The sequence below is a fragment of the Triturus cristatus genome, chromosome 4_2, assembly GCF_964204655.1.
Source record: "Triturus cristatus chromosome 4_2, aTriCri1.1, whole genome shotgun sequence".
NCBI lineage: Eukaryota > Metazoa > Chordata > Amphibia > Caudata > Salamandridae > Triturus > Triturus cristatus.
In genome coordinates this window covers 64,452,604-64,476,238 of record NC_140586.1, presented here as the reverse complement: position 1 = coordinate 64,476,238, position 23,635 = coordinate 64,452,604, and the positions used below count along the sequence as shown (strand labels likewise).

Here is a 23,635-nt window from a genome sequence, read left to right as displayed (position 1 = left end):
AGATGAGATAAGTAAAGATATCCAGCGTGTGCATAGAGACCCGTTCAGGCTAAACACAAATAGGTCAAAACCTAGAAAAATTTTGATCAACTTTTTAACATTCTCCCTAAAGGAGAAAATACTTTCTAAAGCATTGAGTTTGAAATCAGTAGAAGTGGATGGAGGAAAGTATGAATTTCGTTCGGATGTTTCAGCTGCTACCTCAAACAGGAAATGGGAATTAGGCAAAAGGATGGATCAACTGAGAGGTCTGGGAGTGGTGGTTCAGTTAAGATTTACTGCTTATTTAAAAGTGATGATTAATAATAAAATGCTTATTTTCCACTCTGTTGAGAAAGTAGACGAGTTCTTAAAGGATTTTCAGGCGACTAGAAAATAACAATTTTTTTCTGGTGAGGCCAGTAAATACACACATAAGTCACAAGTCATAAGGGAAAAATGGTGAAGGAAAGAATGGTGATGAAATGATGAAAAAAAAAAAAATTATATGAATCTGGGGTTAAAAGGTAAGAAGGGGAGAGAGGAGAGAGGGAGGAAAGAGGGGAAGAGGGGAGGGAAAGAAAGGAAGCAAAAGGGGAAAAAATTAGAAAATATATACATCTGTATAGATAGCTTCTCCTCTCTAGGTTTGTTTGTGTTTTTTTTTCCGTCTCTCTCCTTCCCTAAGGGTCTTCTTAAGACATGGAAAAATATTCTTTTTTTGGGTAATACACGCTCTGGGGGAAAATACAGATGACCTATTGGTCATTGAGGATATGGGGCGGGGGTTCTCTATGGGAGGGGAATACACAGGGTGGGGAGCAGGGGGAAAAAATTCAAAAAAATAAGTCCTTTATAACCTCTTTTAAGTTTTTCATAAAATTTGGATACTGGGTTGCACTAGAAGATGGGTAGTAAGAAAGCTGGTAATATAAAAATACTATCCTGGAATGTAAATGGCCTACGGGTAAGAAATAGGAGGATGAGAATACTTCAGTATTTGAAGGATTCTCCAGCCCATATTATTGTACTTCAGGAAACTCACTTGACCGAGAAAGAGGCAGTGGAGCTATTTAACGCTGTGAAATGGGTGGCACAGTTTGTATGTACTGCACAAACAGCAGTGATTAAAGGGGTGGTGATTCTTTTGAAGCAAGGGGCTCAAGTTAGTTTAGACTCCTCTTCATCGGATAAGGCAGGCAGATGGGTAGTTGCTAGAGTTAAGATCTTAACTAGATTAATTACAATAGCAGGATATTATGGGCCAAACCATGATGATGTGATACCCTTGCAAGATCTTTGGGAGAGGCTTCTAGACTCATCTGATCCAATTATTCTGGCTGGCGATTTTAACGTAGTGTTGAACAAAACATTAGATAGGTCTATATGCAGTAAAGCTCAGACCAACCCCAATATGTTTAGATTAATTAAACAAATTATGGAACATCTAGGGTTGCTCGATATTTGGAGATCGAAAGCGGGTGAGAAAAAGGACTTTACTTTCTTCAACAAAAAGTATAGACACCAGTCCAGAATAGATTTTTTTTTGGTGGACTATAAGATCAAAAATGAGGTACAGAAGGTTGAGCATTTAGGAGCCCATTTGTCAGACCACTCGGCAGTGATGCTTATACTAGAGCTCAGGGAGGCTGCGGTTCAGTCTAGGTGGACTTTAGACCGCACAATTTTACTGGAGGAGGAGGTGATACAAACTCTTAAAAATGAAACAGAAGAGTTTTTTTAGATCAACTGGGGATCAGCGGCCCCCGGTATTGTTTGGGATACTTATAAGGCGTTCCTGAGGGGGAGGCTAGGCGGTTTGGGGGCTGAGAAAAGGAGAAACTACTATAAAGAGGTAACAGCGCAGGAGGAAAAGATTCGTTCTTTAGAAAAAGAATTAAGGAACTCTGGCATAGACGAGCAGATGAGGACAAGTATGCTTCAAGAGCTGCTACAACAGAAAGCTAATGTGTCCATGATAATACAAGATAGGGTAAGAAAGAGATGGGAAGCTAGTCAAATGGTACATTTTGAGTACAGTGAAGGGTGTGGGAAACTCCTAGCTTGGAAAGCAAAGAAAGAACAACTGAGAAATAGGGTTGAGGGAATTATTTGTGAACAAACAGGCAGGCTAGTTGAGGATAGCGAAGGGATTAAGCAAGCTTTCCATAATCATTTCAATAGAGTATACCAGGAGGATCTTAAGCCATCTAAAGATACCCTCAGTAAATGGGTAAGATCAGGTATGGACAATTCCTTGCCAGGGGAAAAAGCGGACCTTCTTAATGGTAAAATAAAAGTTCAGGAAGTGGGAAATATAATAGCGCATCTAAAGAAGGGGAAGGCCCCAGGGCCAGACGGCATCCCACAGGAGGTTTATAAAATCTTGGTGGATACCTTAGCTCCCACCTTAACTAAAATGTTTAATGAATTGTACATTGAACATAAGGTCATGCCAGCCTCCTGGAAGGAAGCCACGATAGCCTTGATATTGAAACCCAGAAAACGCTCAAACAAATGTGACTCGTATCGTCCCATTTCCTTACTGAACAGTGACTATAAGATCTACACGAAGATTCTGGCGGATAGGTTAAACGGGCTGATGGTGGATTTAACTCATGATGACCAAAAAGGTTTTACTCGGGGGAGATTTTTGAAAGACTTGACCTTCTCACTGATTGCCACGATCGACCTAGCATCTACCTACAATTTGCCTTTAGCCTTGGTATCCTTGGATGCTACCAAGGCTTTTGATAGGGTAAACTGGATATATCTCAAGGAAGTGACTACATCCCTGAACTTAGGTATACATTTTAGTAATGCTTTAGCTGGTCTCTATCAAGCGCCTCAGGCTCGTATTCTAATTAATGGCTCCTTGTCTCAACCAGTAAAGATCTCAAGAGGAACGAGGCAGGGGTGCCCTCTATCGCCCTTGCTTTTCAACTTGTATATAGAGACTCTGGCAAGGAAGATCAGAGAAGATCCAGAACTTCAGCCTTTTAGATTTGCTGGTTGGGAGAAAAAACTGGGGCTTTATGCCGATGATGTAGTGATCCTCTCTTCAAACATAAGGGAAACCTGGCCGCGTTTAATGGCCTTAACAACGGACTTTGGGATGGCCTCAGGTTATGAGATTAATGAAGATAAGTCCGAAGTCATGACCTGGAATATAGAGGAGACACCTGGGAAGGACGAGATAAGATATTTGGGAGTTATGATACCACATGACATTAATAAGATAGCAAAGATTAATTTTGATAAAGTTCCGAAGGAAATTGCTAAACTTTTAAAATCTTGGTCCCACCTCCAATTAACAATTTTCGGAAGATGTAATTTGATTAAAATGGTAATTCTTCCAAAGCTTACTTTTCTCTTTGATGCAATACCTTTACCTTTTAAAACGCTTTGGCTGAAGAATTTACAAGGAGACTTGGGTTCTTTTATTTGGGCAAGTAAAGGACCAAGAATAGCTTGGAAGAAGCTACGAAGAAGGCTGGACAAAGGAGGAATTGCTTTACCAGATCTCCTCTTCTATTCATGGGCTTTTCTCTTGAAGAATGGCAAGCATCTTTTTAACTCACCAAACCCCTCAACTGCAGGAGGCTTGTGGTGTACTATAGCGAACCTAGTTCCGGGTGGGAAGGAAGGTTTCATTTTTAAATATGCCAACCCCAAATTCTTTAAAAATGTCAGGTTGAAGATCTGAAAGGGTTTGCAGAGACTTGGTATAACGTGAGAAGAACTTTGAAAATTCCTTACCACAGTCTTCTAGCCCCTATCTGGGATAGTCCCGGCTCTCCAGAGTGGACAAAAGATAGCTTGGCTAAACCCCTATTACAAGGAGGTCTTAGACAATGGGACCAGCTAATAACGGATGGGAGACTTATCTCTTGGGAGAGCTGTAGTCAGATCACAAATTATAGTCTCTCCAGATTTAAATATATGCAAATTCAGAGCTGGTTCGCTGATTCACGAACAAAAATAGGGGAACAGAACGAGTTAGAGTTTCAACTCAAGCTACAACTGCATTGGAGAAAAGAGGTGGCGATGATCTATTGGTTATTGGTGGAAGCTGAAGATGGAGATTTTACGCTTCCAATGGAGTTGTGGGGAAAATACTTGCCGGAATCATCGCTGGAAAAGTACTGGCAAGTATCTATGGCTATGCTATTTAAATCAGTTAAGCCCGCGCACCTGAGAAGAAACCATCTCTTTTGCATCCATAGAGCATATTGGTCACCTTTGAAATTGTCGAAGTTTGGGAGAAGAGGAGAAGTTCCTTGTCCAAAATGAGGTAAAACGAAGGCAGATGACGTCCACATGTTTTTAGATTGTGTAGAGTTGCAAACTTATTGGAATGAAGTGACTGAGATGTTATCCCTAATGCTTAAGCTGCAAGTTAAGGTAAGCGTTTTATTTGCTATATTTGGACAAGTGGAGCCTGAAGTAAAACCTACTAAAGATCAGGCGAGACTTATTTTTTACATTGCATTGCTTGCACGAAGAGAAATCTGTAAATTATGGGTGTCCCCTCTCTCCCCAAACATAGATAACTTGCTACATTCTGTTAATTATATAGTCACTTTAGATGGAAAGAGCACTAGAGATGTAGATTTTTGGCTCCCTTTTACTGAATGGTGTAATAATTTAAATAATAAATAGATAATCTCTTAATGGTCCTATGATTATGCCTACTAGCCTCGCTAAGCATTCGGGTTTATGATATATATGTTTTGGTTTCTGCTTGGCGGAAAGTGAGAAAGAAGGAGAGTGGATAAATTGATACGTTTCCTCCTTTTCTTCTCTTGTACTTCTTCACATACATACCCGTATTGCCTATTGCAAAAAGCATAAAAGGGCAGAGGTGTCAGGTACCCATTGAAATGTGCAAAAGAGGAAGAACGTTTGTTTTGTCTTCCCAATAAAGAGGCTTATGAGGACTAAAAAAAAAAAAAAAAAAAAAAGAGCGCTTCTTCTATTTCTAGGCACACTTCTCTTCCACCTAGTCTATTTCCTTCAGCCTCACATTCACGAAATGTGTGTCCTGGTGTGATACTGTGTTTAACAAGTTCAGAAGTGTATGCGACGCATAGCTCAGTGAGATATTCTCTTGCTGTTAAGATGGGTACACGCATGTGTATCCAAGCTGCAAGTCTTAGATTCAGCCATTCATCTTTCCGAAGTCGAACAGCACACAAACTGGCAGAGCCATTCAAGGGGTACAGTATTTAAACCAGTCATGTAACACTATATACAGTGAATTGTCTAGGCCAATGATCTTCAAACTTTTTACTGTGGCCCATCCCTTTATGGAAAGTAATTTTACAGTGTCACCCCCCCCCCCCCCACCAAAAGAAGGCTAATTGACACAGTTATTCTATAAAATGTGCAAAACTGCAACAAAGGTAAATTATTGTATAGAGTTTGAGTGCACAGGTCCTAACAAATTAAGCCACAGTGGGGCTTTACATCACATGCTAGATATATGAAGGGTAAAATAAAGCAAGTCAAACATTTGAGGAGAGTGATTTACAGACTCTTTTTTAGGTCTTGCCTAGCGTGGCAGCGCAAAGTGCTGCTCACTGTGCGAGGCATGCTGTATTAGGGTATTTTTTAAAAGTGGTGTGGAAGCCCAACTCAAATTTTCGTTGGCTGGCGTCATCATCCATGGTAATTGCTGGCTTCCGATTAATAATGAGGCTTCTTAGTCCCTCCTTGTTACCTCCCTGTCTGCTTTTGAGACCGCCCATCAGGACTGAATCGTTTATTGCGGCGTTACACTGTCTCCTTCATTTAGTCTGTAAGCACTTTTTTTTATTCACGCAATGGCGACAGCTTGTTTAGGTCACGCCTAAGCCAGTGCTGCTCTGTTTAGTGTCCTGTTCCCACCCCTTCCCATTGTCCATGTTCCTTTTGTTCCAGCCCCTCCCCCGCTGTCAGTTGTCTCACAGCTCGTGGGCCATGGATGTGCTTTTGGTGACTGTTGGTCACAGCCCTCCCTGCTCTGCAACAGATTGCAGTGCCTCCTGCAGTGCCGCAATGGCATGCTCCCGCACCTCCAGGTGCACTCACCCAGCCCCTCCAGCTCTCTAGTGCGTGCCCCACCAGCTCACCTGGCCCTGACGAGGTTGCCATGTCCTGCCCCGGTGGGCTCCTGTCCCCTTGCCTGCCCTACTCAGGAATCCCAGCCGCCGCAGCTCACATCCACGCAGATCTCAAAGCGCAGGCAGCTGCATGGCTCTGGGGTGCTTCCCTCGGGTGCCTCTGGTGGCTCCGGTGAGAGGGAGGAGGGACGCCTCCACCGGGCTGGAGTTTATCCCGGGCACCATGCTTTGCGTATGCACGGCACCCGTATTCGTAGGTATAACCTATTTCAGCGTAAAAGCTCTGTCCGTAGGGTGATCGCCACAAATGGCTGCTAAAGCTGCATCTTTTTTTGTTTCTATTCCTCCTTATGTTTTTGTTCCACCTTATTACTAGTGCTTTAAATGCTAATGCACTTTAAATAACGGAATGGGATATCATTCACGTATGTGCTCAAACACCCGTCCAGCAAACTTTCTATCAGACCCTTTTCAGGTAGAGCATCAGCGCATGCGCTGTCTGCAAGACCTGCTGTAATCCTTACACGGAGTGAAATCCCACCTGGCTGCTTGCCATTGGTTTACTCCTCCATCACTCTTCTTTGTTGGCTTTTTGATTGGAAATGCTAATGCATTTTAAATAACGGAATGGGATATCCCTCACGCATGCGCTCAAACACCCGTACAGCAAACTTTCTATCAGGCCCTTTTTAGGTCGAGCTTCAGCGCATGCGCTGTCTGCAAGACCTGCTGTAATCCTTGCACAGAGTCTAATCCCACCTGGCTGCTTGCCACTGGTTTACTCCTCCATCACTCTTCTTTGTTGGCTTTTGATTGGCTGTCAGTCCCGTAACATCACTTCCAGTTTTCTCTCAAGAGCACCGGCCAACTACAGTTTTGTTGCGCTGTATGCTACTTTATGGACTACTTCTTTTATTTCCAAAGGTGCCCGCATACTTTTCCTCCACACGGGCATCGCGCTTCACGTTTCAGCAGGGCGCTCGTTTCTAAGTCCGTTTCTACTTATTTTGTTTGTTGTTACGGTCCAGAAGTTGCCTCGCATAAGGCCGACATTCCCGTTGCTAATCTCATCAAATGCTAATTTGATGTTTCAGCAATAAATAACAGCATTATATAAGCCAAACAAGGCAAGTTTTCTGCGTGAAAACAGTTTTTTTGGGCACCCTCTGGGAACATGAAATTAAATTTTAGCTATTATAGAGCAGTTTTGAAACTGTGTATATTTCTTTTGTACTATTCTTAGTCACCGCCTCTTCACAGGTCATAGAGGCTGGTGATGCCTGTGCGGGACGGGAGGTGAGGAGGAGCCTGCTGCCGGTGCTGCTAGGTCAGGAAGCACTGGCGGTGCTGAAGCATCCATGTACGAAGCAGACAGAGATAAAGGCAGAGCGCAGCCAGCATTCCGTCGTTATCAGCTCCCTCTCTGTCCCCCTCCTCGCTTGTGCACAGAACACCGAAACCCACCGGCCCTTGTACTTAATGCACATTGACACGGACGCAATGTACCGTGCAAATCCTAGCAATCTGCACACATGCTTTCTTGCACACAGTTGCCCATTTAGTGCCACACACACCCACGCACAGTCATTCACACCCATGACTCTCAAAAGAAACAGCGGAGGTGGTTGCGACTGCAATGGAATCCTGAATACCTACTGACTGCTCATCACCACCAAAGTGGCAGTGGTGCTTCTTATGTGCTGTCCATTCTACCATCCCTCATTTCTCCACACAAATCCCACCAACACTCACAGTGACTAACCGTCCCTATTTTTCACAGACCCTCCTTAAGATGCCTTTTTACAAAGCCATTTGTCTGTAATTTTTGTTATTTTGGGTGACAGCCAATGAAGCGGTGTGTTTCACCCTCCAATGGTCACCCAAGACTGTTCGGAAGAGCTACTAGGATTGTCTTGATAGCCATCAGCCAATCCTACTGCTCGCTCCTGCACTGCAGGACTAATACGGGCCAATGAAAACAGCTTTGGTTACCCAGCCATGGGTTGCCTTAGCTCCGGTAAAGCAAGCTTAGAGTTTGTGTAAATTGTTTAGTGTCCTGCACTTTTGAAACTGCTACTCCATATGCAACCGGTCACCAAGTCAGCCACAGGCTCCATTAACCCCTTCATTCAACTTCTCCAAGGTAAGTGTAATAATTGTGATTTCATGTTATGAAATTTTACATTTGCGTTTAGTTTCAGTAAAATGAAGTTTGCCTCCAGTCACGGTGTTTTCACTCTTTATCTCCGTCTCCACATGTGTACTCGTTCCTTTGCTCTTTGTATCTTTCTCTTTCCCTATATCTCACTGCTGGTTCCCATTCCCAGTGCAATAGGTCTAGCATTTACGGGAGTTTGAGTTATTGGCATTGTAAATGACAATCCCTTTTATTTACTATTTTTTTTAAAACATTAATAAAAGGCATTGTCATTTACAATACTAATAGCTTAAACTCTTGCAAATGTGAGACCTATTGCATTGCAAATGCTTGTTTCTTTCACGTAAATCAAACGTGGTTAGGAAGCACACTGCTGGTTTAATAGATGTCTCATAGACCATTCAAGATTGACGCAAACTCAAACATGACAATAGTAAAAAAGAACCATTTTTTTACAGATAATGCTGCTCATACATTCCTTGTGTATATGGTAGAGTGGAGAATCGGTCCAGTCATAAAGTAACAAAAGCATTCATTCTCAATCACATGCAGACATGAGACGGTCCAATTTCAGTCACTGTGCGTGAGAAAGGCCATACAGTCGCATGAAATCACAGACTAATAAGCAGAAATGCACTGAAAAGTGTATTCCGTGTAATGTAAATCAAGACAAATTACATTATGTCAAAGCCATTTTAATTGCACATGTATGCGGAACATTCGGCAATGAAAGTGGTAAAATACAATGTAGCCTGTCATCGCAGATATCGAATGTTCATGTTCTTTTCATTGAGAAAATACAAAAGTGCCTTGTAACATGAAAAATAGCCTTGCTAAAGTTCACAAAGTACTCAAATCCCACAAAAAATAACACATAAAACCACAAATCATTAATTGGAAGGACACATCAGGCACATTCACATGCACAAAATGGTGTATGAATAATTGGACTGGTTTGCACATGCCTAGCTAGAAATCCTTTTTTTAAATGGCCTTCGTGAATCGTCAGACTCACTGTCAAAGCTCAGATCTGGGTTTTGAACTCCAGCTAAAAACGTATTTAATAAGACTGCTACTTTATTAGGTAGTGACTGGTTATTCAGACTCTGACAATTTAAAGCCTGCCAGTGGTTACTTTTGAGAGCTCTTGAGCAAAGGCTGAACGCAGTGCAAATTTCTCACAGTGCCTGTCAGTGGATCAAAAAGGTGTTCAGATTCAGAATACCTGGTCATCCAAACCTTGGCTTCTCAGCTTAGCAAACAGAGCAATGAATACTTATTCCAGCTGTAATTGTGATTCTGTGCAACTGTGTGTGAAGGAGTGACACAGTTGCCAAAATATTGAGAAGGCAAAGTAAATGAAAATACAGTGCTTACAGGTGAGTTGGTGTGTTGCGTGTTTGGGGTTGTGAGTGAAAGAAGGCTGCTAAAGATAAAAAATGCATATGGACGAGATGTTGAGCGAAAATGGTGCATGTGTCTAAGGTAGAATGAGCATAATGGGCATGATTGAGACACTCCGAAGACCACTACACCTTCCAAAGGTCTCAGTCATGTTTAATTCACAGACTCACAATTTCAGTATTGGAACATTTTGAATATTATTTACAACAACATCATTGCTACTCATTTATCTTAAACAACTAACAACCACCTTTGACAACGCCAAAAGTCCTGTCTGGTTCAAAATGTATGTGATTGCCCTGCTAAGAACCACACATCATGGGTTAAACTAAAGCGTAGGTTTCTGTCTGTAGATCTGTAAAATATGTAAAAATGGAAAACTGTGAGCCCTAATGATAAGCTAAGGCATTTAAAAAATCTTTGCCACGGAAATCAACTTATGATTAGTACAGAGAACACAAATTCATTCCTCTATCTTAAATAAAAAAAGACCACATTACTGTTAAAAATAATTGTTAAAATGTGAGGAAAGAGCAGACTGACAAAAGTAATTGTCATGGCAAAAATACACCGAAGCACACCTCGTCGTAACAATTGTCCAAATCGTAAACAATCAGTCTTTAGATAGAATTAATAGTTCTTCCTTCAGTGGAGTATATTCATAATTTCCTTTTTTTTGGTAAAAAACTCTAGAATCAGATTCTTCTTATTGACTTTGTTTTATTTCACAACCAATGACGAGCAGCAGCAGCCGACGTACATTTCGCCCCCTCTGGGCTTTCTCAAGGGTTTAAGCGAATAGACGCCAATTATTCATAGGCTTCAGATTATGATTGCGTCATTTCTGTTGTCATGTTATCTGTACAAATGTACAAGTTGCAATGTCACTCCAACTATTCATTAATTTAACAACTGAACTTCGCGGCTAGGGTAATCCCAGCTGGCAGGGCATTCGCCAGGCATTTGACCCGATTGACATGTGGACTCGCCCATAGACACCACCATGTCAGGATAGGAGCAGAAGTCAAGAAAGACCTACCAATGTGGGACACATTCCTGGCAGACTTTAACGGTGTACTGATCTGGCGGGAAGGCTGGGTGACTAGCAAACAAATCGCGCTATACACAGACGCTTCAGGTAGCACAGGTTTTGGGGCAATCTTGGGCAAGAAGTGGTGCGCAGGGCAGAGGCCTGGCGCCCGGCACAAAACGGGCATGACCAATAATATCACCTTTCTAGAGCTCTTCCCCATCATAGTCGCACTCACGGTCTGGAAGCGTGAGTTGCGCGACATGAAGCTGACACTATGGTCCGACAACAAGGGTGTAGTGCAAGTAATTAATAAGGGGACAGCCAGATGCCCAGACACACTTCGACTAATGCGCAGATCGGTTAAGTTACAACTGGAAGGCAACATAGACTTGCGGGCGTGACACGTACCAGGGGTGGACAATGAAGTGGCAGACGCCCTGTCCCAAGCACAGATGGAGAAATTCAGGGAGTTGGCACCCAGCGCAGAGCAGGAAATGACCCCTTTCCCGGGCCAGCTGTGGGACCTGGCGGGATAGATTTGTCAGAGCTGGTTGGCCGAGCCCTCACCCCGAAAGCCGCCAGGAGATACAAAACGTATGTCAATACTGTAATGCGGGTGGGAGGGATCCAGTCACTGGGCAATATGAGAGCCACCTGCAGGGCAGTGGAGAAGTTCATACAGTGGGCATTTGATACCCAGAAGTCCAGGTCATGGACGTAAGCCCACCTGTCCGCCGTGGCATATCAAGCCAAGCTGGAGACTGGGCTGGATCCCGTGAACACGCACTACACCAAGGCAGCAAAAAAGGGGTGGAGGCAGGCTGAGGGCGCAAGAAGGGACACCAGACACCCGATAGACTTCACAAAGCTGAGGGTCCTGTTGGGGGCACTGCGGAGCACAACAAAGGACAATTTTGAGCACCTACTACTCAGGGCAGGTTTTGTTGCCGCTTTCTTTGGGGCATTCCGCATTAGCAAATTACTTGCGCCCGCGAGAACGGGTCCAGCGGACTACTGCCTCCAAGCAGGCAATGTCACACCAAGAACAGTCGAAATAGAGCTACTATTAAGACGTTCAAAGACAGACCGAACCGGGAAAGGGGCGGTGGAACGGTTGCGGTGCATTGAGGATAAGAACTGCTGCGTGGTGTGCTGTCTGCTCGCCTTTATGACAATACGTCCAGCTGGCGAGGGCCCTCTATTCAAGCACAGCGACGGTACACACCTTAGCAGATTCCAGTTCACCTCAATCATGTGCCTCACATTCAGCAAAGCAGGGCTGCCACCGTCAATTTTCGGGTCCCATTCATTCAGGATAGGGGCCGCCATGACAGTCGCACAGCATGGGATGTCGGAGGCCGGGATACAGGCCATGGGGAGATGGCGGTCAAAGGCATACCGGACATACGTTAGGCCCCAGCTGGTATAGACAGGAGCAGAACCTCAGCGCCGGCCCAGCCGAACAATTCAGTGACATATTCTCATTACTCCGGCAGGACAAAGACCAGGTTTGGTGTGGCCACTCCTTCATAACCCAGATGCAATCCTGGTGGCACCACAAAGGGTGCAAGCAAGAAGGATGGCCATCGGACACCTGCATAAGGTGGTTTGGACAGCCGGGAATGAAATGGGAACAGCTGCTGGCAAAACTCACGGAACTAAAAGCAGAGGCGGTCTGGTACCTGGACGTTTTGGTCACACATTTAGGGGGGAATGACTTGGCCAAGCGAGGGAGATGCGATCTGCTTCAAGACATTCAAAAGGATTTGACCGAAGCAGGCAAGGCATTTTGGTGCACCACCATCATTTGGTCAGAGCTAATTAGCAGGAACAAATGGCGGGGGTCCCACTTACAAGGCGCGGTTTAGAACTCACGGAAAAAACTGAACCTTACTGTGAGCAAGTTCTGCATAACCAATGGGTTTGAATCAGTTAGGCACGGGCTCATCCACACTGGTCGCCCCGAGTTCTGTGCGAAGGATGTGGTGCACTTGTCTGACGAAGGCACGGGCGTTTTTCTGGAGGAACCTGTGGGGCGCAATGGCGTTAGCAGGCTGCAGATGACGGGAGCCTCCCTGGCGGCATGGCGAGAAACTACAGGGATAATGGTTGGTACGGAGGCACACCAGAGTGTGGTGCGCTGGAATAGGACCACTCACCTTGGGATGCCTTACGGCTGGGTGAGTTAGCCTAAGGGCAGTGTGTAGGCCCACTCACTCTGGGATGCCTTACGGCTGGGTGAGTTGTCCTACCACAAAGGGGGTAGCTAACGGAGACGGCGCTCGCTGCCCAGCCCCCGCGGGATGGCAGGGCACAACAAGAATCGGCAAGGTAGCAAGTTGTGGCCTAACTCCAGGGACGCAAGCTACACCCCCTGCGAAGGCAAATCCAACCGAACTAAGCAACGACCCAGTAGTGCCATGGAGACAATGGAAGCCTGCAAGTGACCTCTACAACGAACTGTCAGTCTAATCTGCTATTGTGCAATATACATATGATTTATGCAAACGTAATGTATAACGAGATGACACAAAGATGACAGCTCACCATTAATGATTTATGGCAGGATGCACAACAGAAAGGCAATATGTATATGCGTGTATTCCTAATAAAACTGCGGCCAACAAAGGTCCACCACAAGAGAATGAGTACGTTGGCTTATTTATGAAAAGGAATACAGGAATGGAAAGTAGGGAGTGGGCAAAGTGTGGGGGTTATGCAGGCTACGTGAATTCAGTAGCTGTGCCAGCCCTGCTGTGCTAAGCACTCAAAGTGTTTTATTTTATTTATAAAAAATTGTTTATTATTAATGTACACAAACGTTATCTGCAAACAACTCACAAATTACTGTCAGGAATTGCAATTATTAGAAAGTAACTACATATCCCATGCTGCCCAGCTATCCCCGAGGCTCATGGGATAAAAAACGCTTCTGCACGCCAGACAGCGTGCATAATTTTCGCATCTGGAGTCGTCCTTAGACCCGTATCGGCGGATAGGGTCTAAGTAAATCATTTCCTTGAGGACAATTCATTCACTGCGATCTCAGTGTGAGTCTTGGAGATCTCCTATTCTCCAGGGGCAGCGTGTTGCCTTCTGCGAGCCAGGATCCCTTCTTGGGACGTATCGGTTTGGCCCAACTGAAAATGTAGGTAGCCATCAATGGTGGATGTGGGAGCCGTCCAGTGTCCAGGGTAGAAAAGGCGGGTATGCCGTAGTAGCAGAGAGTCTTGAGTTAGACGAAGGAGTAGGAGTGACACTGGTGCCGTCTCGCTTTCAGGACAGCGAGACGGCTCCCACATCCATCATTGACGGCTACCTACATTTCCAGTTGGGCCAAACCGATGCGTCCATTACATGCGTACCGTTTTACGTACCTACATTAGGTCTTCATTGCCCAGGGACCACACCTCCCGCCTCACTTCTTACTCAGACCCTTCTAGATCACCCAGCCGGGTTGGAATTATCACCGGCCTTACAAATCTTCCACTCACTCCGCAGCTCTGTACAGCCCTGAAGAAGTCACAGGATAACTCCCTCAAGTGACGAAACACATGTTGGCTGGTTGTCTTTCGTTGTTGCATTATTAAAAACATTTAATCATCATACTGGTGTGGATCACAGATACTGTTAGAATACAAGACTTTTTGAACCAGAGTTTTATCCTAATTACGTGTGCCTGGAACAGTGTTTCTCTGAATTATAATATGTTATCTTCAGAGACCTAGTGCAAGGCGACCGTAGCTGTGGGAACATATGCCTGTAGCACATGTTTATTGGTGCTACAGAATGCTCTGAACCCTTTCAAGCAAGAAATGTAGAATTCCATACAGGACTAGGGGCCTTATTAGCAGGTACAGGGAGCTCTCAGAAGTTTTATCAGTAAAATAACTGTCTGTTAGGTGACTGTGTCCTTTATGACAAGAAATTCATAATAAGAACTTCCTAAATTGCACGACCTTCTCTCTCTTCAACAGATGGTAACCATTATGTTTGGGAAAGGACCATCTATGAGTAGTTCAGCATTGAAAAACTTGCGAGGCCCCTCCTGGCTAAACGAGCAAATGAGTTGGTCATACCTCACTGCTGTCTACCACAAAACCCAATCATTTTAAAAGAAACCTGTGCAAAACATCTTGACACATCATTCACCATTTCATTGAACGATGAATGAATCAACAAGAAGTGTGATTCACTGAACACCCCCCCCCATCAAATGTATCATAAGAGTAATAAACTTGCACAATTGTGCACTGTATGCAGGGGCAGCTCCTTCACTAGGGCAAAGAAGCATCTCCCCACTGCTTTCTCCAGTGTGAGAAGCAGAAACATAAAATTGTAATAACTTTCCGTTTTTACCATTTTATGTTTGGTTGCGGGCGGGCCCCCGAACCAGTCATGCGTGTCAGGAACCTGCATGCTACATCCAGGGTGGTGATCTGTTTGGTTTGCCAACATCCTCAGGGACTCCAGCTAAACCATATTGCGGTATGTTTGTGAATATATGTATTACACAATGTCATTTATCATTGTTCGTATCTTTTTGCACTGATCAATGCTTGTTTTGCAGGAGCTGAGAGGACAAGGGACCCGGCAGGGGGAAAGGTAAGCTTTATCTTTCTATTATTAAATGAAACACCCGTCCCCACGCGACCCCATCTTTCTGCGTGACCCCCCCAACTGCCCCCCCACCCACAAGTAATGCTGGCTGAGACTGAATATATGGTTGTTCTGCTCTGCACTTCAAGTCATGGATTGTATGTTATCTGTACTGCCAAGGGAGATGTGGTAGCTATTCCTAAACACTGGAGATCATGTCAGGGACCTATTTCATCATAAAATGCAATGGCACTTACTGTAGAAATGTGTCAACACATGCAGAGTTTATTTTGAAAAGTTATTTACAGATTGGTGGAATCTTACCTCAACTTCAATAATTAGTTCTCTTCTGACAGGTTGGAGTTTGCCATCCATGGTGAACAATCGATAATACACTGAAGAGACACAAAGAGAGAAGCCAATGTCAGGTCCCACAATTTGATGGATCACCTTTCCCAACGATGAAAAGACTACAACGGATTCAGAACTCTGCTGGCAGACTACTCGTACATATAAAGCCACAAGCCCATATCGCCCTTGCCTTGAAAGCCCTACATTGGTTATCGGTTGCAGGAAGATCCACATTCAAGCTGCTTTGTATCACCCACAAAGCGATACATGAAACAGGACCTCACTTCATCAGGACTAAAATCACCAAATACATTCAACAACAGAATCTCTGCTCTAGATTGGCACCTCGCCTGAAAATCACACCATACAAGAAATAAAACATTGGTGGCACATCCTACTCTGTTCAAGCAGCCAAACTATGGAACTCTTTACCCCCAAACAAAAGATCCACAGATAACTACTTTATCTTCAGAAGACTACTCAAGAGTTGGCTCTTCCATACATAACCACAATATACAAGCAGAAATATACAGCATATCCCTCTGTATAGAAGCATTTATTTGATCTATAAATGTATACCTAAATATATGTATTGTTTTGTATAATAATTCTGTTTTAAATATATAGATATCATTAGTTCTGCTTAACAAATGTACATATCACTTATAGTTATATTTTTCTATGTTTAACATGTATATAGGTCACTGCACGAATAAGTACATCTTTTATCATACCTATTTATCTACAATTGCTTCACTATTGAATTACAGAAAAATAAAAATGAAACATTAACTTAAAGTACAGCAACACTTGAAAGTATGAGTTTATTAAATACAACTTAAATTTAGATATATTACCCTCCTTATACATATATACTTTCCAGGTACTTATGTATCTTTATATTTATTACTTTGCTTCTAATTCAGCATCTCCAATGCACTACCCTATATCTCACCCTATACCTCTTGCAATATATCATCTACCTCCACTCTCACTCATCCCAAACCCCATACCACTACAATGATCCCCAAAATAACCCTTCCTAGACTTTACCCTCCACTATCCCACCTTGCATCATCTCATGCCTCTTTTACTATTCATATCTCCCAAATAAGCCTTTCTAAACCCTTCCCTCTGACTCTTCCCCCTCCCTTCCCTTTACTGATCCCAAACCTCATCCTACTGCTATGAACTCCAAAACAATATATCATCTAGACTATTCCCTCTTCTATCCCTCCACTATTCCTTTTCAATCCAAATAACAGACAAACATGGCCAACTCTCAAAGTCATTTCATATTTCCCCACTAATCCTGTTTGGGTTCCTGAGTTGTGTGCTACCCCTTGAAAAGCACTTCAACACCTCATCATGGGTAGCAAAGGCTATATAAATGCAAACCCTTCCTTCTGTTATCCCCCCACTACCTTTTATCAATCCAAATAACAAACTCACATGTCCACAGTTCAAATTAATTTCATATTCCCGTCTAATCTTGTTTGGGTTCCGGAATTGCGTGCTACCCGCCAAAAAGCACTTCAACACCTCATCAGGGGTAGCAAGCACTATATAAATGCTAACCCTTTCCTTTTGTATCCCTCCACTATCCCTTTTAATCCAAATAACAGACTAACATGACCACCGCTCAAATTAATTTCATATTTCCCTATACTGACTCACAACTAATCCTTTTAGGGTTCCAGAGTAGCATGCTACTTGCTGAAAAGCGCTTCAACATCTTATCTGGGGTAGTAAATGATATATAAATGCAATTACAATTACAATACTGTTGGGGCCATAAATGTGTATATGAATTAATGACATACTAAGCATGGGAGTGGGAACTGAAGCCTGTTTTATCCTCTAGAAATGATGCCCTTTTTGCCATGTGGTTGGCAGCCTTTTTAAAGAGATTATGGATTATGGAGGTCTGCGATAGCACTTATACTCCAAGTTGTTTAAGTGAGCAAGTTAGGAGATCCAGCCATTGATTAGATCTAAACAAAGGATTTCTTGAAATATCATTTGAAAAATAATAAATTAACATATCTTGATTTGCAGCTTTTATTTTGTGCATTAGTTTCACGAATGGCAGCTTTTTGACAGTAAACTGATTGTGGAGTCCAAATTCCAACCTAATCTAGTTTAGAGCGGAGTTCATGGGTAGGGAGAAATTTTTTCTGTAAGCCTTTGCAATATTTGTATTTGGAACGGCTGCTATTCCTGTTGGAAGTGCTACAATACTGTAGGTTAGCACCGGTTCTAACTTGCTATTGATTATTTTCAACAACATTTCTAACGAAGGGCCCTGCAGTTTTCCATGCAGTTGTTTGAACAGATAGATTAGTGTGTTAGCTTTTGTTTGTAGGGAGGTTTTAGGATCATTGGAGGTTGCTCGATTGTCAAACATAATACTCAAAAAATGTTCATACAACATATTCCACACTTTAAATTTCTTCCACATCAAATAATGATTGTATTTTTCAGTTATAAATATGACACTATGTCTACCAGCCACTGGGAGCAAGATGTGTGTAAATGCCCTGTATACACAGTGCCATATTTAAAACAGGAAACTACAGCCACTTGTTTAAATAGGAGGAATTTAAGGTAAAGAAACATGTTTAATAAAATATTACGTTATAATTAACTTAATTGAAACCTCATGAGGCTCGGTGGTTCAATTCCGCTGTTCTAGGTCCCACAAACACTTAAAAAGGGTGCTTCTTGTTATTCTCTATGATAGAGATCTAGTCAAAGCAGCAAGGCACAAATACGAAACAGTAATTGATGGTATACAAGCAGAACTGAGAAATCTAGCATGGGAAGATCTAGAGAGAGCAGGAGCCTTAAGAGACATACAAAAATTCTGGGAAATTATAAATCGGCCATTATTTAATGAAGAAGCTAGGCAGATGGACTCACTGATCCTGGGAGATGCTTGGGTAGCCCATTTTAATAGAATCTTTAACCCTCAAAATAGAAGAGTTGTGGAACGCATAAGGGATTTGCCCGTAGACTATGCTGCAGCTACCTAACTCAGTTTATCTATTACAGAAGCTGAGGTTGAGGAGGCGTTAACCCAGGGGTCCTGTCTGAAAGCACCAGGTCCTGATGGGGTTCCATTGACCTTTTAAAAAATATTCCAAACTTGTGGGCACCCCTGTTGATGAATGTTTTTAAGGCAGTAACTATTGGCCCAATGCCCGCTTCCTGGAGGGAGGCAATAGTGGTCCCCATTTTTAAAAAGAGTAATAGAAGTGACCAGGCTTATTACAGGCCAATTTTGCTCATGGATGCCACAGCCAAGGTACTGGGTAGAGTCCTCCTGGCCTGACTAAAGACCTGGACATCCTCCACAGGAGGGATATCCAACACGCAATATGGCTTTAGGAGGGGGCTTGGCGTGACTGAGCAATGCTTTAATTTGTCCTTAATTATTAACAAATACTTGAAGACCAGGAAGGGCTCAATTCATCTGGCCTTCATGGATTTGTCCAGTGCCTTTGACACTGTTAATCGGGAGAAATTGTGAGAATAATGGAAAGTATGGGCTTGGAACAAGCACTGGTGTCGCTCATCCGTTGGCTACATTGGAATACCTCAGTCTCCATAAGATATGGCAGTCAGGGGGAAAAAACTGACCAAATAGCTTTACAGAGGGTGTCCGTCGAGGGTGCATCCTAGCCTCTTTTCTGTGTCTAATATACACAAACGGTCTGGAGGCCTCCCTATTAAGTAGGAATCTTGATTTTCCCAAGATTGGCAGCAAATCTGTGCCCCTGTTATCTTATGCTGACGACATGGTGCTAACGGCCACAACAGCGAGTGGCCTTCAGAATTCCCTGGTTACTTTTAGTGATTTTATGGGGTCACTTGATCTTAAAGTACATTTTAATAAATCATATATTAAGGTATGCGGCCCAAAGAGTACAAAGATCAAGATCTTTGTAGCACGGGAAAAAAGAATAGAAAAGTTAGAGAATTTTATGTACTTAGGGAACCTATTTAATAACAAGCTAAGTTGGGACCCATTAGTGACAGCAAGAGACCACCACACAACTGGGGCGGTGGATGGGCTATTTTGCTTTGCTTGCAAATTAGGCCATAAGCCCGTGAGGGAAATAATTACCCTATACAAAGCGAAATGCATTTCGATTGCAACATATGGAACTGGGGTGTGGGGGCATTACAATGGCCACCAGCTACAAGTAGTGGAAAATAAATTCAAAAGGCTTTTGATGTCGCCGAATAGTACCTCTAACCGCCTATGTCATGACAAATTGGGGATAGAGCATATAGAATATGGCATAGCGTGTGTCCCTCTACTCTTATGGTCGAAAATGTGGTTATCTGAAGAACTAGCATTCTTTTGAGAAATTATAAAAGATTGTCCAACTCACTAAAAATACCATTGCTTCGTTTTGTGAAAGAGAAATATTATGAAAAAGGACTGGGGCATTTTTATGATAGCCCTGAAAGCATCCCACTGAATACTAAAGTCGCTATTAAAGAGGCTTTACATTCAAGGGGAAATGTGCGTCATCGCCATCAAGAGGAGATCGGTCCCCTGTACTTGTCCACTCTCCCAATGCAATGTTGTTTAACATTCACCACTAATTAGCAGATTAGATTTTATTTAACTAGATTTCGGTTAGGCAACGTGCAGATATTACTGGCGTTTCCACGCCAGAGTGGTTGGGCTAATGATCTCTCACCATGTCCATGTGATAATTTGACAAGTCAAAGCACTTTGCACTTTATCTTTCTCTGCACTTTATATAAAACGCCAAGGAGCAAATTATTAATTTCACTGCTAAAGAAAATTTGCCCTTGTACATATACTGATGGTTTTAAATTTTGGTATTCACTGGCTACCCCTGATATTGGTAGTGCGGTAGCCAACTACATAAAAGTATCTTTGGCCATTAGAAAAAGATATGAGTAATAACACTCCGAGAAGACTCACCGTAAACACTGTATGCAAAGAGTTGCATGACCGTGGTATCTTTTTGAATTGTCTTTTAACACATTGTTTAGAATGTTCGTATGTTGTGGTAATGTTTTTGAAATTTTTAATGGTGTCATGAATTGATACTAGGTTGCGTTCTCTGCTTTATTTGAATTTAAGTAATGTGCATATTTTAAGGTTATGAATTTTAATTATCCTGGAAATTCTGGAGGTGTACTCAGTAGCCATAAATGCTACTAGAAAAGCACCTTAACATAGGAATTGGCATGGCTTATAGTTTCCCCTTGCGATGTTTTTAAATGTCTGTCTAACTATTGTATATTGACAGTTGAAGACATTATGTTTGAATCTGTGAATGAATTTTAGTAATGAATACAATGTTAGTGTATTGTTAATTGGCCTGGGTTGGAATCAAATGCTGGCAATCTTGATGCATTTCATGTTTTTTGTATTCTTTTAAGGCTGGTTAAACTGAATAAAGATTATTGAGTGATTGAACTTAATTGAAAGTGGAAGAAAACATTGACTAAATGTTTAATAGAAATATTTTTATCCACTTTAAATTTCTCCCAGAGTCCCATTGCAAACAAAATGGCAGTATTTTTCAGTTATAAATATGGGGTGTCTACTGGCCACTGGGAGCAAGTGAGCTGCTGTTTGTAATTCAACACTTTGAAATGGGACAACTTAACTCTTCATTTTAATTTTCTCCCATTTAAAGCATTCAGAAACATCATTTTGTTCTCTTGCTCCAATATTGAGTTGACAAGGACTTTCATTTAGGATGTAAACACCTCAGTGCTTCAGTTCTTCACCCTTTGTGCCCCAGGTCATTAATCTGACTGCAGCACTGCTCATTATCAGGCCTTGCAATCTGCAGCTGAAAGATATACATATAAAATAAGCCTTGATTTCCTTAACTTTGAAAGGAAAATTGTACCCTCTGTTGATTGAAAAATGAACTCAAGGCTGTGAGCAACTCTGAATGTGTCTGTGAGCTACTGGTAGCTCATGATTGACTGGCTTGGGACACCTGCTCTAGATTATTTACATTGTAATATGATCCTAATATGACCAATAGACGCTACAGTACAATAGGAGTTTTACTCATCACGAGTGCGTATTCTGCATACTGTAAGCTAGGGAGAAGTCATTGATCAATTTTTGAAGCATCAACAGTTGATTTTTACAAGGATTTACTCAGATCTGCTACACAGAGGTAAAATACAGAGGTAAAAAGGGCAGAGGCTAGTATGCAGCCCTGTTTAAGCCAGTTATATGTGGGAATTTTTCAAAAGACAGCCCCTTGGTTCCCGATCTTAATTCTGACCCAGGTGTTTGAGTAAAGGAACTGAATCAACCTCAAGAAGTGTGAATGTATTCACCATTTGGAAAGTTTGAACCGTATTGGAGGTCTGGAGTTTTTAAATAAAAGACTGTTTTTAAGTCAATAAAACCTGTATATTGGTGTGACTTCACTTTAATGGTTTTTGATGTTACTACTTTGCTCTGTTCCCATCCCTGGTCGCAATCCATTTTGTGATAGGGGTATTATCTTCCAGTAGTTAATCCAGGCCTCTTGATATTGTAGGATAGCATCAGCAAATGTATTTTGCTTCAAAGTCAAATAAAGCTATGAGGTTGTAGTTTGAGGAAACAGACTGGTCTCAGTTGGTTACAAAAGTGACCCTTGCCATGGATAAGGAATGATGTGGCGAAGAGTACATTTGTTAAAACACCTGTTGAGCCACCTTGCCTAGAAGGACGGGTTGAACTTGTAGAGTGCTGCAGGGAGGATGTCAGGGTCCGGCACTCCCTTATTTCTCCCTTTGCCAATAATGATGGTCATTTGCTTTTCATTTGTCCATAATGGGGGAGTCTGCATATTTTTATTAATGTGGTCTAGGACAGGGTTCACTGAGATGTACAGAAACTGAGCTTATTCTATGTTGGATTTATATAGTGACTGAAGAAACTGAATTCAATTGTTTTCCGTTATGTTTTGTTTTTAGTATAAGATTGATATTTCTTAATTGATTTATCAAGCTCCAGAATTTCTTGGAGTTCCCTGATATGCAACCAATACGTACCTTGAAGGGAGTTCTTACCATCCATCACTAGAAATGTATATTCTTTCTTTAGGATTTTTACTATTTCAATCTTTGGTTGGTCCCAAGTAGTTTTACCCAAGCGTCTCAATTTCCAGCAAAGGTGTTTTTTCTTTTTTGTAGATCCTTGTTCAACCAGCAAATTAAAGGATCCTTCTTTTTAATGACTGTGACTTTATTGAGGATTTCCCCATTTTGCATATATTGTGTGTTTTATTTGTATATTTATCCCAGATAAGTGAGTAATCAGAGCGATAAGGGTCATTTGATAGATATTGAATTGTCAAGTTTGTCAAAGTCTTTCCGTTTTGCTGCCAATGTCTTATATGTCACCAGATTCTCCTAAGGTTGCCCATGGTAAGTAGTGCTCCAGAGAGATTTATTCATTTCATGTGAAAGGTTTTTATTTAGAATGGTTATGACCTGGTGGTGATGGTCATTTTCTGCTCTAGCCTCTATTTTAAATTTAATCATTTGTGTTGTTAAATTTAAACTGACAAACATATATACAAACGGATAGTCGACAATAGCGTTCCTGTGTATAGAGAAGTGAATCCGTTTTGCTGGAATATTTTCTAGGTATCTCCTATTAAGAGCTCTGAGACCTAAGGACTAAAGACTTGTCAGCAGCCATACCCCTTGAAGGTCACGTTTTTGGTAGATATGAGTCAACGAGGGAATGACTTAACAGTTGTCCACGTCAGCATCTTTCTTGGGGTGTATCAGTTTAAGACTGAACTCACCAGTTATCAGGGTGCAGTTCTCATATACTAAAGTGGTTAGCGATCTCTCTAAGTCTTTGATGTGAGGTTTTTTTTGGTCTTGTATCTATGGTTGATGGAAACGTTAAATATTAACATACGTGACAAGGTCGAATCCTTGGACCTGGCTTCAGTACAAATTGCTTAAAGAATCTCAGACTGGTTATAA

The 23,635-nt window shown here is 42.2% G+C and overlaps 1 protein-coding gene across 2 annotated transcripts in view; it reads right to left on the bottom strand.

Annotated features, from left to right (window-relative positions):
* The window catches only part of LOC146832982 (complement C3-like), a 1,287,425-nt gene that overhangs the window by 1,166,248 nt on the left and 97,542 nt on the right, over positions 1–23,635 (bottom strand). For both annotated transcript variants that reach the window (XM_085600525.1, XM_085600526.1), the window contains exon 4: positions 15,602–15,672. In XM_085600525.1, the coding sequence (XP_085456651.1) occupies positions 15,602–15,672 (71 nt within the window). The remainder of the gene's footprint in view (positions 1–15,601; positions 15,673–23,635) is intronic.